Source organism: Triturus cristatus, chromosome 11 (genome assembly GCF_964204655.1).
Source record: "Triturus cristatus chromosome 11, aTriCri1.1, whole genome shotgun sequence".
In the NCBI taxonomy this organism is placed as follows: Eukaryota; Metazoa; Chordata; class Amphibia; order Caudata; family Salamandridae; genus Triturus; species Triturus cristatus.
In genome coordinates, this window is record NC_140594.1 from 994,368,789 (window position 1) to 994,387,890 (window position 19,102).

Genomic DNA, 19,102 nt, shown 5'->3' on the forward strand with positions numbered 1-19,102 from the left:
GTTACAGACATAGGTGGCAAATGTGTCTTAAATACACTAAAGCTCTACCACAGTCATATCCCACAGCAGGAGATAATCAGCTTGATATAAATAATTCATTTTCATACCTCCTAAAGATGGAGCAAAATAATGACGCATAGTCAGAGCTGTGTTTAAATTGCTTAAATATAAATTAAGCATCATTGATGCTAAGAAACACTCTGTCTCACTCCATTGTAATTAAAAATTGTGGAAGAAGACTACTTTGTTGTGGTGTTAGGTAGCTATACTAATGTATTTATATGTAGTTTCACCACGATGTTAATTATTCCAGTTGGAAATACTAATGTATTCAATTTCTTTCCTAGTAGGTTGTGGTCCTTGTGATCAAATGCCTTTGACTAAATCAATGATAGACTTATGAAGCGCCGATGAACTTTTTCTTGAGTGTTTCTTGCTCATAACTATAGACACACACACCATGTAATACATGTAACAGTAAGATCTTTTTTGTGTAATTAGTAGGATTTTTCTTTTCCCCATCCAGAGATTAAATTTGTGGCACTGATTTTAGCAAATAATTTAGCTGGTGGCATAACACAGATACAAACTGTCATACCAGTGAGTAAAGGTCACCTTTCTTAAAAACTGCCACAGAGAAAGCGTTCTTCCAAAGTGGTTATATATCACCTCTGTTACGGATAATTTTAAACAGTCGTACCAAATCAGAGGCCCACAATTAAGGATCCTTTGTCAGTATATTTATGGATTGACCATCAGGTCTCTTGGCAGTAGAGGGTCAAATTTTATGGATTCATTCAGTGACGGATCAGGTGATAGGCAAATCCCCAGATGAAGTTGGTTGAGCAACCTCTATAACAATAGTCAGGTCGCCAGTAGGAAAGTTATATAAGAAAAACAATATTCACAGCCCATCTTTGAAATGCTGTTTTAAAACAATTGTTTTGTTTTTCTGGGATTTTAAATCTACCTTGATTGCTGGGGGACATGAAATGCAGAGGCTTAGGGAAAGGCTTTGTCTCCCTGGCAACCATGACCAGTGTCCTCTTTCAGGATTGAGTTAGGATTGTGTGCAGGGAAAAGGCCTCACAGTTTGTGCAAACAGGAGTTGCTTCCAAATATTTTATTTAACTGCACACAATATATATGCCACATGTATGTGGTGCTATATCATACCCTTTTCTCACTGTGCTGTCTCATCCTCATTTTTCTGTAGTTTCATGATTTACCAGCTGTCAAAGATAATGTTATAGCTCTGATGGGCCTCGTTTTCTTTCTTTTACAGATGATATTTGTTCAATGAGGTTGTAAGTATTGTACTATAAATCCCTATTCCTCAAGACTCCCATTTTAAAATGTTTGTGTACTTTTATTACTATCTCACAGTCACTGCTTTCAGCCAATGTGTACTAGATGCTAGTTTGCTGCGTATGTACCTGTTGATGACACATTATTGAGATTCATACTGCGTTATTGTGATGTGGTTTTTTTTAAAACTCTTTAAACTAGTAAAACAATTATGATCATCTCCCTTTTTCATCAATGTAGAGAATAAATATGGAAATTGTATTCAAAGAAAATATTAAACCCAAGATGTTGATAGTTATTAATGATTACTGTTCGTACCATAGAGTGGATGAAACTTCTAAGATTACTCATTGGAAAGCATTTAAAGCCATGCTTTAATTTTTATTATGACTTATGAGAATAAGAAATGTAATGCTAATACTTCTCATTTCGAAATGCAAATAACCAGAGTACAAAGGCAACTTATGTCATTCTAAAGCCATATCTATAGGTTTTGACTCAAGATATTATCTTGTGAATTTAATATCTTAACGGGAAAAAGAATGGGTTACGGGTTATCAAATGGAAAGGCAAAATGTTATTTTACCACTACATTCAAATGTATCCTATATGTAATAGCAATGAAGCATTAGTTCTCTCAACTAAAGAAATCGCTCATACATTCATGTTTTTTATCCTACATCAAACAAGAAGACTTCTTAGAGAAGTCGCAAAGAATTCTGCTGGCACAAACCTGAGTGTAATCTGTGATCTGCCTCACAATGTCTAGAGAGTCAGAACCATTGTCAGTGTGGCTGCACCTTCACACTCGCGGCAGCTAATGTATGGAATTCCCTACCTTTTTCTTTACGATATGAACAATCTCTCCTTCATCTTAAGAAGATGTTGAAAACCTACTGGTTCAAATATTGAGTCACTATGTTTTGTGTATTCTCAGTCATCATTCGCCATAAAGCTTTGTTTTACTTGCACTATATAAGTGTAATATAACAAGTCTGTAGATATTCAAAATAGTATCATGGAGACATTTCTAGCTTGTGGTTTTCCTTATATTTCACAAAAAAAATCCTATATCTGTTGGGGAGACTCCTTATGCTATTAGGTATCTTAAAGGTGGTAAGATCCAGGGTCAGATGGCGCTCCATCAGAGTTTTTATAAAACCTTTCTCTCCACAGGTTTCCCCTCATGTATTGTAAAAAAAGATAGTTGTACAGCATGCACCTAGCAGAGAAGCAACAAAGCACTGACAGAGGGTGAGGGTCTACAGGTACAAACCCATGGTCAGAGGCAAGCAGTTGCTGGATAATGTTTCATGATTATATGAGTCTTCAGCTTCCGTATGAATAGCAGGAGTGTTAGAGCAATTCTGGTGTCTGTGGGGATACTTTTCAAAGCCCTGGAGTGTAGACAGGGAATTCATGCTTTCTTTTTGTCCTTCTTTCACATTTTCATCTCCAGTCTTGGTATATCTTGGATCCCGGATTAGCAACATGGATCTGATGTGAATAGCTACTCGCGTAAATCAAGTTATATCTCTGATGGCCTTTTAGATGATATAACTGATGCCGAAGATGATGCAGGCCTGGAGAGGGAGCCAATGTAATTATTGCGGCATTAGGGTTTGTGGTTGAATTTCTTTAAGCCCTCAATGAGACCTGATTCAGCCTTTATTTCACTCTATAGAATTCCTTTGGCCATCTGACCACAATTGGATACTCATCATTTGGGCTGACAGGAGAAAACAAACAGTTTTCCAATGGCCCCCTCCTTTAAATTATTCAAATGGAAAGACCCATATTGGGACACACCCTCAGACATGTTTCCACACTCATGCACAACACACATAAGACGATTCACAAATACATTATAGCTGTTAACACTCAGTCACAGTTAACCATGGCTCCATTTATGCTGACAGTTATCCGCAGATAGATACTTGTCAAATACACGTGCTTTTACTATTGCACAGTTGTATACCACAATTGCTAACAAATATGCAGCTGTAATCTCCATGCTTGCGGTGGGTATGGTTTGCCTTCAGAATCTGTGAACAACCACCAACTTGTCAGTTTTCTAGCATTCTTATGCTCCTCTCCTACCCCTTCCCATCCCATACGCCTAGGGAAAATGTTATCCCTGTAACAAATCAAATGCGCATTTGCACATCAGGCTGCCTTATCCCAATAACAGTGTATAACACCACATTGGTGGCATAGCAGAGATCACATGGTATTCCCAGTAGTACGCCTGAAAAGCTGTGAATGGCTCTGCTATCCAGTCGTACTACTGGGGATGTCTTGGAACTCCCAAAAGTTTGTTGTTTACAAGGCAAAAGAAAATTTCCAAGGTAGGTAGTTAGAGACACAAACAAGGTTCCATTAGAACCCACACACCTAAAATTGCTTCTGCATACATTGAGGGCATCACTGCTAGGCAGTAGTTGTTCAGCTATAGATCCGTTCCAGGTGGAATGCCAATGCCTCCCATATTAAACCTCTTTGTCAAATACTAGGAGCGTAGTTATTTTGATATCATTAATACAAAGTTATATAGAAAGGTCACAAATGAGAGTGGAGATCAACAGCTGGAGTAATTGTGAAACTCTCCAAATTGATTTGTTGCCAACATCATTCTGACGAGAGAGATTTTAACTCAACATCTTTAGTAAGTTTAGCCGGTTAATATCTGATGTGATCCAGGCTATCCAATGTATTCCTATCCTGGATGTCAAGGGCACCGTTTTAACTAGTGCCACCTGATTTATTCCAGTTTCTTAACTAGCGTATGGTGTACCATACTGACTTTAGAAGAGCTTGGTATTGTGGTAAATCGTACTCAAGAAATAAATATCACTAATTGCTTGAAACTGCGAGTAGTTCACAAACTCCCTTAGGTTAGGTACCAAATCTAGGTTACAAAATCCATTTGTCTCAGAGGAGCTTGTGGTCACTGCGGTTGATATCTCAGTGATCACAATAAATAGTTATGCTGGTCCCATTAGACTACTTATGAACCCATGTCCTTATTCTAAGAATGCAAATAACTTGATATTTGGAGGTGACATTGATCCTTTCCAACAGGGTACTCCAAAGACGGTCCTGGAGGCCAGATCCATGCCAGATTTTTAGTATTTCCCCATTTAGATAAATGGAGTTATCTTAAATATCTGGCATGTATCAGGCCCTCCAGGACCGACTTTGCAGAACCCTGTTTTACACCAAGACTTATCCCATCTTATTGTAGTTCATAACATCTATTACAGCATTCCAAAAATACCAAGCTCAATAGAACCACAAAGGTACCCTGAGTTGCAGTCTGACTTATATTTCAATTTCAACAGACTTGCTACTTGTATTTGGGTGCTCTTTCAATACTGACATTGCTTTAATTATGAATACTTGTATACTAAGTATCTATCGATCACCCTCTTTAGATTGAAAATTTGCAAAAGTAAAATCCATATTGCAGGGGTTGGCAACACTAGTTCACAATTTATTTATTTAGCGATTTGTAAAGCGCCTGGTGACCCAAGGGCATCCCCGCGCTATAAACTTAGCTGTCCAGATGGGAGGGAGGAAAGAAGGGGGATGGCCTTATTTAGGGAATAAGAGTGTTTTCAATTTTTTTCTAAAAATTAGATAATTGGATTCCAGTCTAAGGGTGCGTGGGAGGGCGTTCCATCCAGTGGACGCTTTTACTGAGAAGCGTCGACCTCCAGTGCGAGTCTTTTTAAATTTGGGGATGTTGGCTAGGTGCTCACTCTCAGACCTCAGGGATCTGGAGGTTTTATATGGAGTAACCAGGTCGCTGAGGATCGAAGGGCCACTTCCATTGATCAGTTTAAATGCCGTGCACATGGCTTTGAATTCCACTCTTTGGCGCACAGGGAGCCAGTGCAGGGCCTTGATAGCAGGTTTCGCTGACACTCTGGAGGGAAGGTTCATGAGTAGACGGGCAGCTGCATTCTGTGTTCGCTGCAGTTTCGCCAGGGTGGCCTCAGGGGCTCCCAGGTAGATCATGTTACTGTAGTCCAAACGTGATAGTATGAGCCCTTGGACCAGTAGTTTCCTGGCTGCGGGGGGGAGTAGGGGGAGAATCCTGCGGGTAGTACGCATAAGCCCAAAACAGGTTCCTGCAGTTTTGGCCGCTTGCGTTTTCATGGAGAGCTCGGGTTCTAACCATACACCTAGGGTCTTAATTTCATGTTTCGGGGTAGGAATTTCTCCGAACACGTTCGGCCAGACCGCTGGGGGGATGGTCACCCATTGCTTTCCCATGAGCATCACTTCGGTCTTTGACCCATTTAGTTTTAGTGATGACTCACACATCCATCCGTGGATTTCCGTAAGGCAGTTTGCCAGTTTGTCTGGGTGGTCGTCTAGTTGGGATAGGGAGACGACCAGCTGTGTATCATCAGCGTAGCTCACTATTTTTATGCCGAATGGGATCACCACGTCTTCAAGGGGGGCCATGTAAGCATTAAAAAGCGTTGGGCTCAGGGAAGATCCCTGAGGGACCCCGCTCATGAGGGGAAGAGTGGACGAGCGATGGTTGCCGTCCCAAACCTGGAACGTGCGCCCAGCAAGGAAGGACTCTATCCATCTGAGTGCCGTCCCGGTCAGCCCTGCAGCCGTCAACCGATTGAGGAGGACACGATGGTTGACTGTGTCGAAGGCTGCACTAAGATCCAGGATCACTGCCACTGACCCTCCTGAATCTAGTATGCGCCTTGCCTCTTCGATGACGGCGAGAAGGGCAGTATCTGTGCCGTGGCCCGGGCGGAACCCAGTTTGGGATTGCCGTAGGATGTTATTTACCTCGAGAAACTGAGACAATTGTCTGTTGACCAGTTTCTCGGCTACCTTGCTGATACCAGGGAGGAGTGAGATTGGCCGGTAGTTGGCCATATCTGCTGGGTCTAGCTGGGTTTTTTTTAGGAGTGCCTTCACCACTGCACTCTTCCAGCTAGCGGGAACCGAACCCCGGGCAAGTGAGCTATTAATAAGCTCCGTGATCGTGGGAATGATGGCGGGGGTAACAGTTTTAAGGAATCTCAAGGGTACAGGGTCCAAAGGTGATCCGCTTTTCATTTTGGTCAAGGTTGCTTCTACCTCGTTACAGGTTACTGGTCTAAATGTCGCAAGTTGAGGGCGTAAGCTGCTTCCAGACTGGTTGGGGGGTGGACCATTGTCCGTGTAGCTAGAGGGACATGAAGGAGGAAGGGATGCTAGGATACGGGCAATTTTGTCGTTAAAATAGGTGGCTAATTCGTCGCTTCGGTCCACGGGGGGGCTATTGGAGGGCGGAGTGGTTGGTACTTTCAGAAGCTCTTTGACAATTAGGAAAGATTCCCTGGCTGAATTAGTGGATTCTTTTATCCGGGTATCATAGTGGGAAGCTTTAGAGCGCCTAATAGCAGTTTTGTATAATCTGACTGAATTTTGGTAGGCTTCCTTGCTGGCATGCTGCCAGTCTTTCCTCCAAAGTCGTTCGGCTCTCTTACAGTTTTTGCGTAATAGACGAAGTTCCGGTGTATACCACGGGCCGGAGCCTAGTTTCCCATTTTTGTCCTCCCGAGTTCTAAATGGGAGTACGAGATCTAGGGAGGTAGTAATCCATTCTCTATATTTACTGTCGGCGACATCCGGGTCTTCTGCGTAAGCAGGGGTGGTTGGCTTTAGGGTCCTGGCCCAATCTTCGGTGGGGAGCCTGGACCAGGCCCTGTCCCTGGTATAAGTGGGCGGTTTATGAGGTTTCCTAAAAGTTCCCGGAAGTTGGAAGGAGACTAGAAAGTGATCCGTCCAAGGGAGAGGAAGGGACTCACTAGCTATCATAGTGAGGGAACTAGTGAACACAGGGTCCAGCAAGTGACCCTTATTGTGGGTTGCTCCAGAGTTTAGAAGGCGGATGTCAAGGGCCGCCAGATCAGTGATCAGGTCGATAGCCCCTGGATCTGAGGGGTCGTCGAAGTGAATATTCAGGTCTCCTATTATCATAAAATTAGTAATGGAGTGGGCTTGTGTAGTTACTGAGTCCAGGAGAGAACTAGCAAAAGGACCTGGATGACCAGGGGGGCGGTACACTAGGATCCCTGAGAGAGAGTTAGTCGGGTCTAACTTAATTGTAAACTGCAGGCTTTCAGAATCAGGAATATGTGCGTCATTAGTATTGCAGAGGAAATGGTCCCTATGAATAATGGCGACACCACCACCCCTACCTAAGGGACGAGGTAGGGACTGGATGAGGAAGCCCGGTGGGGTTGCTAGCACCATATCTGATTCTGAGTGGGAAGAGAGCCACGTTTCCGTCAGGAAAAGGACGTCTATGTCATGGTCTTCTATGAGGTGGTTAATCAGCGTCGCATGTTTAGGGAGAGAGCGACAATTCAGCGAAGCGAGTTTGAGGGCTGAGAGCTTGGAGGCTCGAATAGGGAGAGTAAGCTGGACTGGATGGCAGTGAGTACAGCTGATGAATGGTCCATTCAGGTCGTGAACATACTCACAGGAGGGGGTAATGGGGGGTCTGAGACTTAGGAGGTCCCGACGAGAGTAGCTTACCTTCGGGGCAGCTTTATCCAGCAAGGGTTCTGGCCCTGGGCCCGGCCGTGCGCGGACGGGCGCAGACGGGCTTGCCTTTGGCGCGCCTTCGGCGCGCCGGCGGCGCGCCCGCTGCGCGCGTCCGCTGCGCGGCCAAAGACACCGTCCCATGATAAAGGGATGGTGGAGGGCGTGGCCGAGCATCAGGGGGCGTGGCCAGGCTCGAGGGCTTGTCGGGATGGCGGCAAACACCGAGGCAGCTCTTCGATCAGCTGTGCGGTGTGCGGGGATACCGGTGTGCAACAGGAATGACGGTGAGTTTTAAAACAGAACAGGTTAAAATAAGTTACAAGTAAAACTCCCGGCTTCCGCCTCAGGAGACAGCAGCAGTACTAATGCGCGTAGGAGCGGAGTCGCGCTTTAAGTAGTGTGATGGTGGGCGTGGCCGAGCGTCAGGGGGCGTGGCCAGGCTCGAGGGCTTGTCGGGATGGCGGCAAACACCGAGGCAGCTCTTCGATCAGCTGTGCGGTGTGCGGGGATACCGGTGTGCAACAGGAATGACGGTGAGTTTTAAAACAGAACAGGTTAAAACAAATTACAAGTAAAACTCCCGGCTTCCGCCTCAGGAGACAGCAGCAGTACTAATGCGCGTAGGAGCGGAGTCGCGCTTTAAGTAGTGTGATGGTGGGCGTGGCCGAGCGTCGGGGGGCGTGGCCAGGCTCGAGGACTTGTCGGGATGGCGGCAAACACCGAGGCAGCTCTTCGATCAGCTGTGCTGTGTGCGGGGATACCGGTGTGCAACAGGAATGACGGTGAGTTTTAAAACAGAACAGGTTAAAACAAATTACAAGTAAAACTCCCGGCTTCCGCCTCAGGAGACAGCAGCAGTACTAATGCGCGTAGGAGCGGAGTCGCGCTTTAAGTAGTGTGATGGTGGGCGTGGCCGAGCGTCAGGGGGCGTGGCCAGGCTCGAGGGCTTGTCGGGATGGCGGCAAACACCGAGGCAGCTCTTCGATCAGCTGTGCGGTGTGCGGGGATACCGGTGTGCAACAGGAATGACGGTGAGTTTTAAAACAGAACAGGTTAAAACAAGTTACAAGTAAAACTCCCGGCTTCCGCCTCAGGAGACAGCAGCAGTACTAATGCGCGTAGGAGCGGAGTCGCGCTTTAAGTAGTGTGATGGTGGGTGTGGCCGAGCGTCAGGGGGCGTGGCCAGGCTCGAGGGCTTGTCGGGATGGCGGCAAACACCGAGGCAGCTCTTCGATCAGCTGTGCGGTGTGCGGGGATACCGGTGTGCAACAGGAATGACGGTGAGTTTTAAAACAGAACAGGTTAAAACAAGTTACAAGTAAAACTCCCGGCTTCCGCCTCAGGAGACAGCAGCAGTACTAATGCGCGTAGGAGCGGAGTCGCGCTTTAAGTAGTGTGATGGTGGGCGTGGCCGAGCGTCAGGGGGCGTGGCCAGGCTCGAGGGCTTGTCGGGATGGCGGCAAACACCGAGGCAGCTCTTCGATCAGCTGTGCGGTGTGCGGGGATACCGGTGTGCAACAGGAATGACGGTGAGTTTTAAAACAGAACAGGTTAAAACAAATTACAAGTAAAACTCCCGGCTTCCGCCTCAGGAGACAGCAGCAGTACTAATGCACGTAGGAGCGGAGTCGCGCTTTAAGTAGTGTGATGGTGGGCGTGGCCGAGCGTCGGGGGGCGTGGCCAGGCTCGAGGACTTGTCGGGATGGCGGCAAACACCGAGGCAGCTCTTCGATCAGCTGTGCGGTGTGCGGGGATACCGGTGTGCAACAGGAATGACGGTTCACAAATGTCTTTCCATCCTCATAATTCTCACAGGTGACTTTAATTCAAATTTAGTTTATGATAATGAGTCCCTCAACCAAGATAACAGAGAAGAAGTTTTTGGTATCCAGAGGAACATGTACCAGCATTGAAGGAAATGTGGAAGTGGAAAAATTATATCAGTGGGGCAAAATTATATTTGAATTTCTGGATCAGTTCACTAATGACTTCCCTACTCAATTCAATTGCACATCCCATGGCATGAGTATAGACTTATATTGCACATATTTACAAATTGCTGTTCATCTGGTCTAAAATGTTTGAAATATTACAGTAGTCTCAAAGAGATCATTGTCTGCATTTAATAAATATAGGGTGGCATGCAATCACCTTTCAAGCAGATCATCTGGTACAGTACAATGCATGCAAAATTCTAATGAGGAAGTCCCCAAACTGGAGGACTCTCTTAACAGCAGATCGAGAGTTTCATGGTCAAAACAAAAATTATGGAAAAATGCTCCTTTAACAGAAAAATACAACTATTCACGTAGTTTAGGAGCCAGCACATGGGAGTGGTTTGTATTCTCGTTCTTTGATATTGTGGCTTCCCGATGCGGAGGGTGAATAGCAGTATCTGTCTAACTTACCAGTTGAGACTTTAATACTGCTTTCTATTTAAATATGAGCTACACACATTCAAACTGGAACTTAGGAAACAATGAAAAATCTACTTAAAGGAGCCTCTGAGGACCCCAAGAATTGGTTAATAGGGATTTTACAAGCTCCGCACAGGAGAAATATATCAGAAATTAAATACAGACAACTGAAGAACGTATGGTGCTTACGCCATTTAGTTCGATTAAAGCAAATGGCTCCTGCAAAATTTGATCTCTTGTAAGGTATAGTTTAACATTCTCTAAAAGGAACACAGATTAACACATACCCTCTTTAAGATATATACTAACAACTATATCGGAGTAAAAGGAGGGAACTATAAACTAGGACTGTTTTGCCACACTGAACATCCTTTTCTTCTAAGAATCAGAGATGACCACAATATTTTTTTACCATCCTTTTCCCTGGGCCAGAATGGGATTCCAGATGATATTGTAAAATGAGATCCTGTGAGTACAGAAATGGTTTAACACTACTCCATGGTAACATCTTTAGTTCATCTGTCATCACACCCTCATGAAAGATGACAGGCTTACAGCTGATTACAAACATGAAGCAATCAGCTTTCTGAAAAACTTTGGTTGATGGAATGGTTAGAGTCAGATGGATAGTTTTTAAAAGATTGTTTTATCAAAGGTACTTCTACAAAAACTGGAAGCATCAGTTGATGGAATTTTTTTAATAGAGTTCTCCAAGAGTGTGTTCCAAGAATTGTTCCACAATGGACAATTCAATTACCATGTCAATACTAGCAATGAATCCTGTAAACACTGCAAATAACAGCCGATGTGTCTGTTACATCAACTATACTGCAGCGCTTGACGGAGTTGTGCTCCAAATCGTTTCTTTGGCGACTAAAAAGACACTTGTAAATGTAATTGTTGAACTACACAGTAAAAAGTGGTTAGGGTGAAATGGTATAGCTGCCAGCTGATCACGTCTGTTGCCTAGGATATTCACTTCTTTTATTATTATATATGACCTACCTGCCAGGAACTATGAATGAAATTGACTGATTTTCTCAAATACTTGCAAATATTGACATTGTCAATTTAACCAATGTAGACGATTTACTCTACTCTTCAACACCTATGGACTTACAGAGACTCTTTCTAAATCTTGTCTTGAAAGCTTTTGTCTCAGGCTAATGTCCTTTCTGAAAACTGTACTAAAAGCTAAGTGTCAAATTACGAGTCTGGCGGTCTTTGACCACCAGACTCGCAGTGGCGCAGCAGTGGTGGTCCTGTGGCTGCCGTATTATGAGTTGGCCATTCGGACCTTCACCGCTGCGCCGGCTGTGCCAGGGAACCTCCATTTCCTGGCGACGGTGCAGCGGACAGGGGTATACAATATGGAAGGTGGGACTACAGCGATCCGCAGAGCATATTACAAGTTTCCCCACCACCAGCCATTTCATGGTGGTGAGCCCACCATGAAAAGGCTGGCAGTGGGGAAACAAAGGGGCCTTATAGGGCCCCCATGCCCTGGCCACCTTGGGGATGCATTCATGGGGGCACAACATGTGCCCCACTGTTTGCGTGCACCCCAAGTTCCAGCACTTCACAGTCCATGCTGTGCTGGAACAGCTTTTGCGTTCCCATTGCGGGGCAATGTAAGAATCAGGTCAGTCCATTTAGAAGTAGAAAGTAGGTTTATTCACATGAAAGGATCCCATCCACAAGCAGCAGTTACGACAAGCTGTTTAGGTTTCACAGCTAGGCTCTTAGTGAACAAGAGAACCTATTCACATCATCACATTCTTAAGCACTTGGCAACAGGTGTAGAACCTTAAGAAGCCACAGGCCTGTTTTCAGGGCACCGCCGTGGGAACGACAAAAGAAAAGCCCACCAGACACAAGTTGAACTTGTAATCTGGCAGGCGGACCATGCACAGCATTTGCAGTGAACTGCTAGCGCAACGCCCGAGCTGCACCGCCAAAGATGTATTCAGGCCCTAAGCAATGCTCAACTCTCATAAAGGCTTTAAGGTCTTGTGGTACATTGGTAATGTCATACTCTGGTGCCACAATCAATTCTAATCCAAAGAGGAAACAACACCTGACTATTTAAATGAAACATAGTTCATTTTAGTGTTTAAAGCAATCTGTGGGGACGCCCTCACAGCTTTACAGTTCTGCTGTATTTCTAGGGCAGATTAAATCACAATTGGATGTTATTTGGTCAACCACATTTGTAAATATTGGGTATTTCGATCATCTAGTGTTCAATGCCAGATCACCTCGCTTTGGTTCTAACTGCACCCTCTGCCATGGCAGTCTAATGTGCTTTAGTCTACCTCCTTGCAAAGGCTAAGTTTGGATCCTTAAAAGTTTTGACTTGTGTAGTTGTATCGGATAAAACAAACATACTGGTTAAAAGCAATACCCATATGGGGTGGGGAGGATTGAGATGAAGGAGGGACAGAGACGAGCATGATCCAGGCAGTTGTATAGAGCGTATCTTCTTTATTTGAATTTAGGATGCATTGTAGAAAAGTAATATAATGCCATGCTGGTAGCTGCAGGCATTTAATAAATCCTGTATTTCCAGCTGCTCAAGTACCAAGAACATTAACCCACCTGTGGTATCATCACTTCTGACATAAACATTAAACAGCAATACATCAACATATCTTACACAACATAAGACGGCTTATGAATCCAGCAGAATGGCTCAGTGAGTTAAATGATTGCTCCGTCGAGCTGATGGAGTCTTGCCCGCTGTATTTAGATGTGGCTGGTTGAACTGACGTCCTCATCAACAAATTGTTTACCCTTGCGTAAGCGACGCGCCTCTGTCGACTTGGCAGACTCCAATTCTGGCTAACAGTGCTCCATGGCCAGAGGGTTTGCGCCAAGCCTATTTAAGATTTCCCTTTTGTGCTGGATTTGTCCTAGCGGCGGAGTCTTGTCGAAGTGAGTCCATGGTGGAGTGAAGACTGGTCAGAACTACTTATTAATGTGTTACTACCCATATATGTTATGTTTGCTTCAAAAATATACGTAGTTAATGTGTTATGCCAGTTTTGTTATATAAGTATAGCACACACACAACATACACACACAACTGAATGTACAACCACAGCACAACTCCCACAACCAACACATATTTTTCTAAGTGTCAATAAAGGTGTGTTCATTTTACCTTGATAAGTTGCAATATGAACACCATTGTATTACACATACAAAAAAGATCCATTTAAGAGCAATGTAAAACTACACAAGGCCAAAGCAAATGCTAATGCACAAGTCATAGTAAAACAAATGAAAAAGAAGCTTACCTTAGATTCAGGCGACAACAGAGCTGATTAGCATCGTGGTCAAGTATTAGGAGCAAGGGGGTGGGGGCTAAGTAAGGTTATGGGGTTGTGTTTCTTTTTTTTTATTATTTCCCCCCTTTTGTTTGTTTTCTTACTCTTTATGGTTGAAGGGGGGAAGGAGAAAAGATAAAAACTGTGCCCTCACAAGGGGGGAAAGACTCATAGTACTGGCATACAGGCTTGTAAACAAGGAAGGTATTGGGAGCCGTAAGTCTGACCACAGTGATAACCAGCCTCCGGGATGTGGTATAAGCTGAGGTGACATGTGATTATTTTCAAATATGGCAGCCGGCCTCAGGGTTGTAGGCGCACAGCTATGTATGTCAACAAGTGTGGTCAGTTCAAAATAAATAAAAATTTTAAAAAAGTATTAGGAGCAAAGGAAGGACCTGGACAATGGTGTGCAAGACGGAAATTAAAATTGAAAACGGAAAAGAAATTACATTTCAACCTCATTTCCTTCGATTCCACCATCTCAAGTTTGGAGGTGTCCCCGCCACAGTTTCTTCGACAGAAAGGCCCATCATGATTGGCCCAGCGGTAATTTTGTCTGGACTCCCTCTGACTTCTGGTTTTGCCTATGTCGCCGTCGATGCGGGAGGAAAATTCTGGCAGAGATGGCGGCACTCGGACGGACTATCTTCCATAGACTCACCAACATCTAAACAGGGCAGGCAGACCGCAAAGTAGGCGCACGGTGAAACCGTCAGAAAAGTGACAGCGGGACCAGATCCCCCAAAATCTAAATCAGGCCCAAAAACTTCATTCAAATTAAAGTAAAATTCTATCATTATTATCAGTCTAGCTCTAGGACTATCTCTAACCTTAGCACTTAAGAGTTGCACATTAGATTAAAATAAATGAAATAAGTATCATTAACCTCACCCTAAAACTAACTCTCATCTTAAACCTTAATTATTTAAAATAATATAAATATTTATCCTTAGGCTAACTCTTCTACTGGCCATAACTCTCCCTAATTTAATTACATCGGAGTAAATGCATTAAATAATGTCTAGCCTTTCTTCAATGTAAATTAAAGGACTAACCCTAAATCTTGTTCTAATTTACTGCATACAATTAAATTTATTAACTTACTCTATAATACTTGCCTTACACAATGTCATTAATGACCACCTCTGTAGTAGTTGCACGAATGACCCATCAATGTAGTACCAACAATGTACTAAATTGTGTTTTCTTGTCAATTTTGAGCACCTACTATGAAGTCAATATAACAGTGTCTGCCGTTGCATACCTATGTCAAGTTTGTAATCAGTGAGCGTGTTGCAGTCGTACATCTCCGTTCCCTGGGGTGTCCGCAGGCAGTAAACACTGACAGGAAAGCCACACTTCTGGGTCACCAGGGTCTTCAAGTCGGAAACGGTTGTAGTAAGCAGATAAATACTACCCATAATAGGCATAGTGAGGCCAGTGGCGGCATTGAATACATACAGGATTGGCTTATCTTCTTCCTGAAAAGAAAAAAATATATATTATTTCAGAGGATTTTTTTTGTATTTTCTTATGGCGTTTTGCTTGCAGTCTAGCCTAAAAGTAAAGGGGCTGGACTCATGAAAGCATTTAACAGTACGTAATGGATGGGACACTGCTCCACTAGTACTTCCTGTACTTGCATATGGTCCTCTAGTACTACTTCCTGTACTTGCATATGCTCCACTAGTACTACTTCCTGGACTTGCATGTGGTCCTCTAGTACTACTTCCTGTACTTGCATATGGTCCTCTAGAACTACTTCCTGTACTTGCATGTGGTCCTCTAGTACTACTTCCTGTACTTGCATATGCTCCACTAGTACTACTTCCTGTAATTGCATATGGTCCTCTAGTACTACTTCCTGTACTTGCATATGCTCCACTAGTACTACTTCCTGTGTACTTGCATGTGGTGCTCTAGTACTACTTCCTGTACTTGCATATGGTCCTCTATAACTACTTCCTGTACTTTCATGTGGTCCTCTAGTACTACTTCCTGTAATTGCATATGCTCCTTTAGTACTACTTCCTGTACTTGCATATGGTCCTCTAGTTCTACTTCCTGTACTTGCAAAAGGTTTTGTAAATCGGGCACTAACTGTCCTTTCACTTTTTGGCTCAGGTGTAAATCAAAGTGTTTGAAGGAACACACCCCGCATTAAGTCTCAAAATAGTAGCTCCGGTAGTCGCCTGCAGGATATCTCCCTCCGCAGACAGAATATTTTCTGTGCCCCAGACCTGTTATTGGTCATTAAAAACAAGCACTGCAATGTGGGAAACTGGAATTTGGCTGCACACCTTTACTTTTTTTAGGAACAGGATTCAAACCAGAAACAGGATTGGTTTCTGGTTTGAATGGATATTGCTCAGACAAGAACTAGATGACCAATTGCTTGTCTCAGCTTTGAAACTGTTTTTTGTGTGTGTGCCAGTACTGCATAGGAAAGGAGTGAGCAGGGAAAAATAGCCATCACAGTGTGTTTGTCTTTACCTATGGCATATTAACTGGAGCCATCACAGTGGGGCTCGCCGGGCAGTCGCGTTACACTTGTTACCACTCCCCTCACCTCACTGTTTGGCATAGATGAACACCTGGGCACTGAGCTGCTGGGTATGTAAGTGTGTAATTGATCACAAATGAGTCTCCAAGGGCAAGTCAATGACCAAGTGTCCACCAATCCTCAGCGCTGACATCCGCCTCCCAGATACATCTCCAGCCTGCTTTTCATCAGGAGTGGGACCAATTCATGCCTCCTACTTTTACCCCAGTCTTGCACCGCTCTTGCAAACAGTTTGTATGCAACACATCGCACTACGGTGATGCACCTTATACAGTTGTGAGGGACTCCACATACTGTTGTAGTAACATATTGCGGTATTGCAAAACATGCTGAATTGTAAGACATCGAGTTCCTTGTCATAACTGAACCAATCTGGAAATTCTAGTATGCTGTATAAAGTAGTATATGGGCAGGGGAGGCTGAAGCGCCACCCTTGGTGAACTATGTAATCAGTGCCCTCAAATTCCGTTCTAATTACATTTTCTCCTAGAATTTGGAGCCCGAATTAACATCCCACACTAGGTGACGGCTTAATACAGTTTTATGGATGGGCCACTCCTCCATAGGGAACATGTGTGCTGCAAACAGTATGCAATCTTGGCCTCAAAATTAAAACTTCTGTGCTCTGCAGGCTCATTTTCAGCGGGCTGTTCAATGGTTCTCACTATATCAACATTTTTGCATTCGAGTCACAACCACCAGATTAAAACCCCATTTACATTACAGATGAAAAGTCAATAAAGCAAGTATTTATTTTAGTTCAAATATCACAAACAAAGTCTTCTGAGACGAAAGTGCTCAGTCACATCTATTCATATGCTTCACCTACAGAGACAGTTTTTTAGATTTAATGGTTAGGTGCATTATTTTCATTGGTGGCTACCGCACAACTCAAGGGTGGGTGGGGGGGGGGGAGACAAGGGACCAGGGAAATAAGCACAAAAAAACGTACCTGTTCCGATGCTGCCGGCTCTGTGCTCCTCTTCTCTCCTGATGGTGTCCCAGCACTCCCTGGGACACCAGCACAGGCTCCCCATCCAATCCTGGCGCTGCTCTCAATAGCATGAGAGCAGCACCAGGATTGGTCAGAGCAGCTTTGTTTGTCGCTCAGACAGTGCCTGCGAGTCTTCACTGTTTCTCTAACCTGGCTGTGCAGCACAGCTGGTTAGGAGAAAGCTACGTGCGGATGATGGTTTGGCCCGCCTAAGGATAATATTCGCGGTCTGAACAACCTGCGCAAAGCCAAACGGTTGTTCGCTAATCTTGATAGGCACAAAATTGAAATAGCTCTGCTCCAGAAGACACATATATAACCTTCGAGTGCACCTACTTGTGCATCCACATGGGGTGCACATTGTTTTTTTCATCATATTCTACCTACTCCCATGGAGTGGGATGGTAACACTTATCAAGAGGTCTACCGGGTTACATTATTTGAATGTATTATGGATACGAACAGTATGCTGGTACTAGTACCAAGGACACTCAATACGGAGCAAGCATTGAGCAGAAATATTTATGGCCCTAACATAGGCAACCCCGCTTTCTTTGATGAAGTCATGATGAAATGCACTAAATATAGGCACTGGCCTATAGTGTGGAGAGGGGACTTTAATGTGGCGTTGCACTCCCCCTTATAGAGAATATCGGGGGTTAGCAGATATCCCACAAAATCGAGAGAGGCACTTTAGCACATTATGCAATGATCTGGTGGTCACATGTAGGGCCCTCCATATGAGTGGGACTGAACATACTTGCTTCTGTTCAGTGCATGATATGACCTTCTGTACTGACCCATGGCTGCTATCTGAGTCCATCATGACTAAGGTGCGTGATATCACAATCAAAAACCTAGAATGTTATGGGATCGTTCCCCAGTCCTACTGGTTCTTGAGGCTCCCTCCCCGCCTCCAGGTTTATAAACTGTCACTTAAAAGAGACAGAGCTGCAAGACCTGGTATTCCGAATTGAGATGAAGATAGCCATACTGGAATATTTCACCCTCAATGAACACTTCATAGCACAGGTTGAGACTCTATAGGAAGCGTTCAAGGCATCCTATGTGATGAGGATGCTGTGGAGAGCATGTGGTCTAATGGCTAGAGCGGTCAACCTCGAAGCTGGGGAACACGGTTCAAGTCTTGCCAGGGACGCTCAACATCCTGTGATTCTGGGCAAATCACGTAATCCCCCTGTGCCTAACAAAATGAATGTGTCCATCTGTATCCCAAATGATGCTCATGTAAAGAGCTCTGATACATTCAGGTCGAGTTCACGCTATATGAAACTCTCCCAAAAAAATACATATGTGGAGTCTGTATCTTAAATGAAGCAGAAATCCTCACATCCTTGCATAGCCCTTTAAACCGTTTAGAAGCTGAACTAAAAAATCTAGAAGTTGCATATGCTTCCAATAAATGAAGGCCATGCTTGCTAAGTCTCAAGAATTGTTGCCGGAATTTCAGGAGGCATCAGACCTAGGGAAACCTGCGGGAGCGTGTCAGTTCGAGTAGGGGGCTACACCAGGAAGACACTAACCTGGGTTGTTGGAGTTTCTGTAAATTACCCACATGTATTATGCATAAGGAGCAGTTGGGATACAATTTCTTTTGTGGCAAATGATGTTCTACAAACACTTATGCAATACTATAAAGAACTGGATACATGTAGAGCAATAAGAATGGCAAGCGAGCTTGCGGCATATCTGGATGGTGTGGCGTTGGGCTGGGTTAAAGGTGAAACTTGGGAGTTGCTCAGTTCTCCATTAATGCTAGAAGATGTGCAGAACGCAGTCCAAGGTTTGTCCAGTGGTAGGCACCTGGAATGGATGGCCTGCCCATTGAATTCTATAAAGAGCACCTAGATGTATTGGCCCCTGGATTGCAAGATGTGTACAATGCTGCCATTAATAAGGG

The 19,102-nt window shown here is 44.2% G+C and overlaps 1 protein-coding gene across 1 annotated transcript in view; it reads right to left on the reverse strand.

Moving 5' to 3' along the window:
• Nucleotides 1-19,102, reverse strand: part of ANKUB1 (ankyrin repeat and ubiquitin domain containing 1) — a 97,207-nt gene that overhangs the window by 39,324 nt on the left and 38,781 nt on the right. Inside the window, exon 3 of the mRNA XM_085635092.1 lies at nucleotides 14,889-15,105. Coding sequence (XP_085491218.1) covers nucleotides 14,889-15,105 — 217 coding nt within the window. The remainder of the gene's footprint in view (nucleotides 1-14,888; nucleotides 15,106-19,102) is intronic.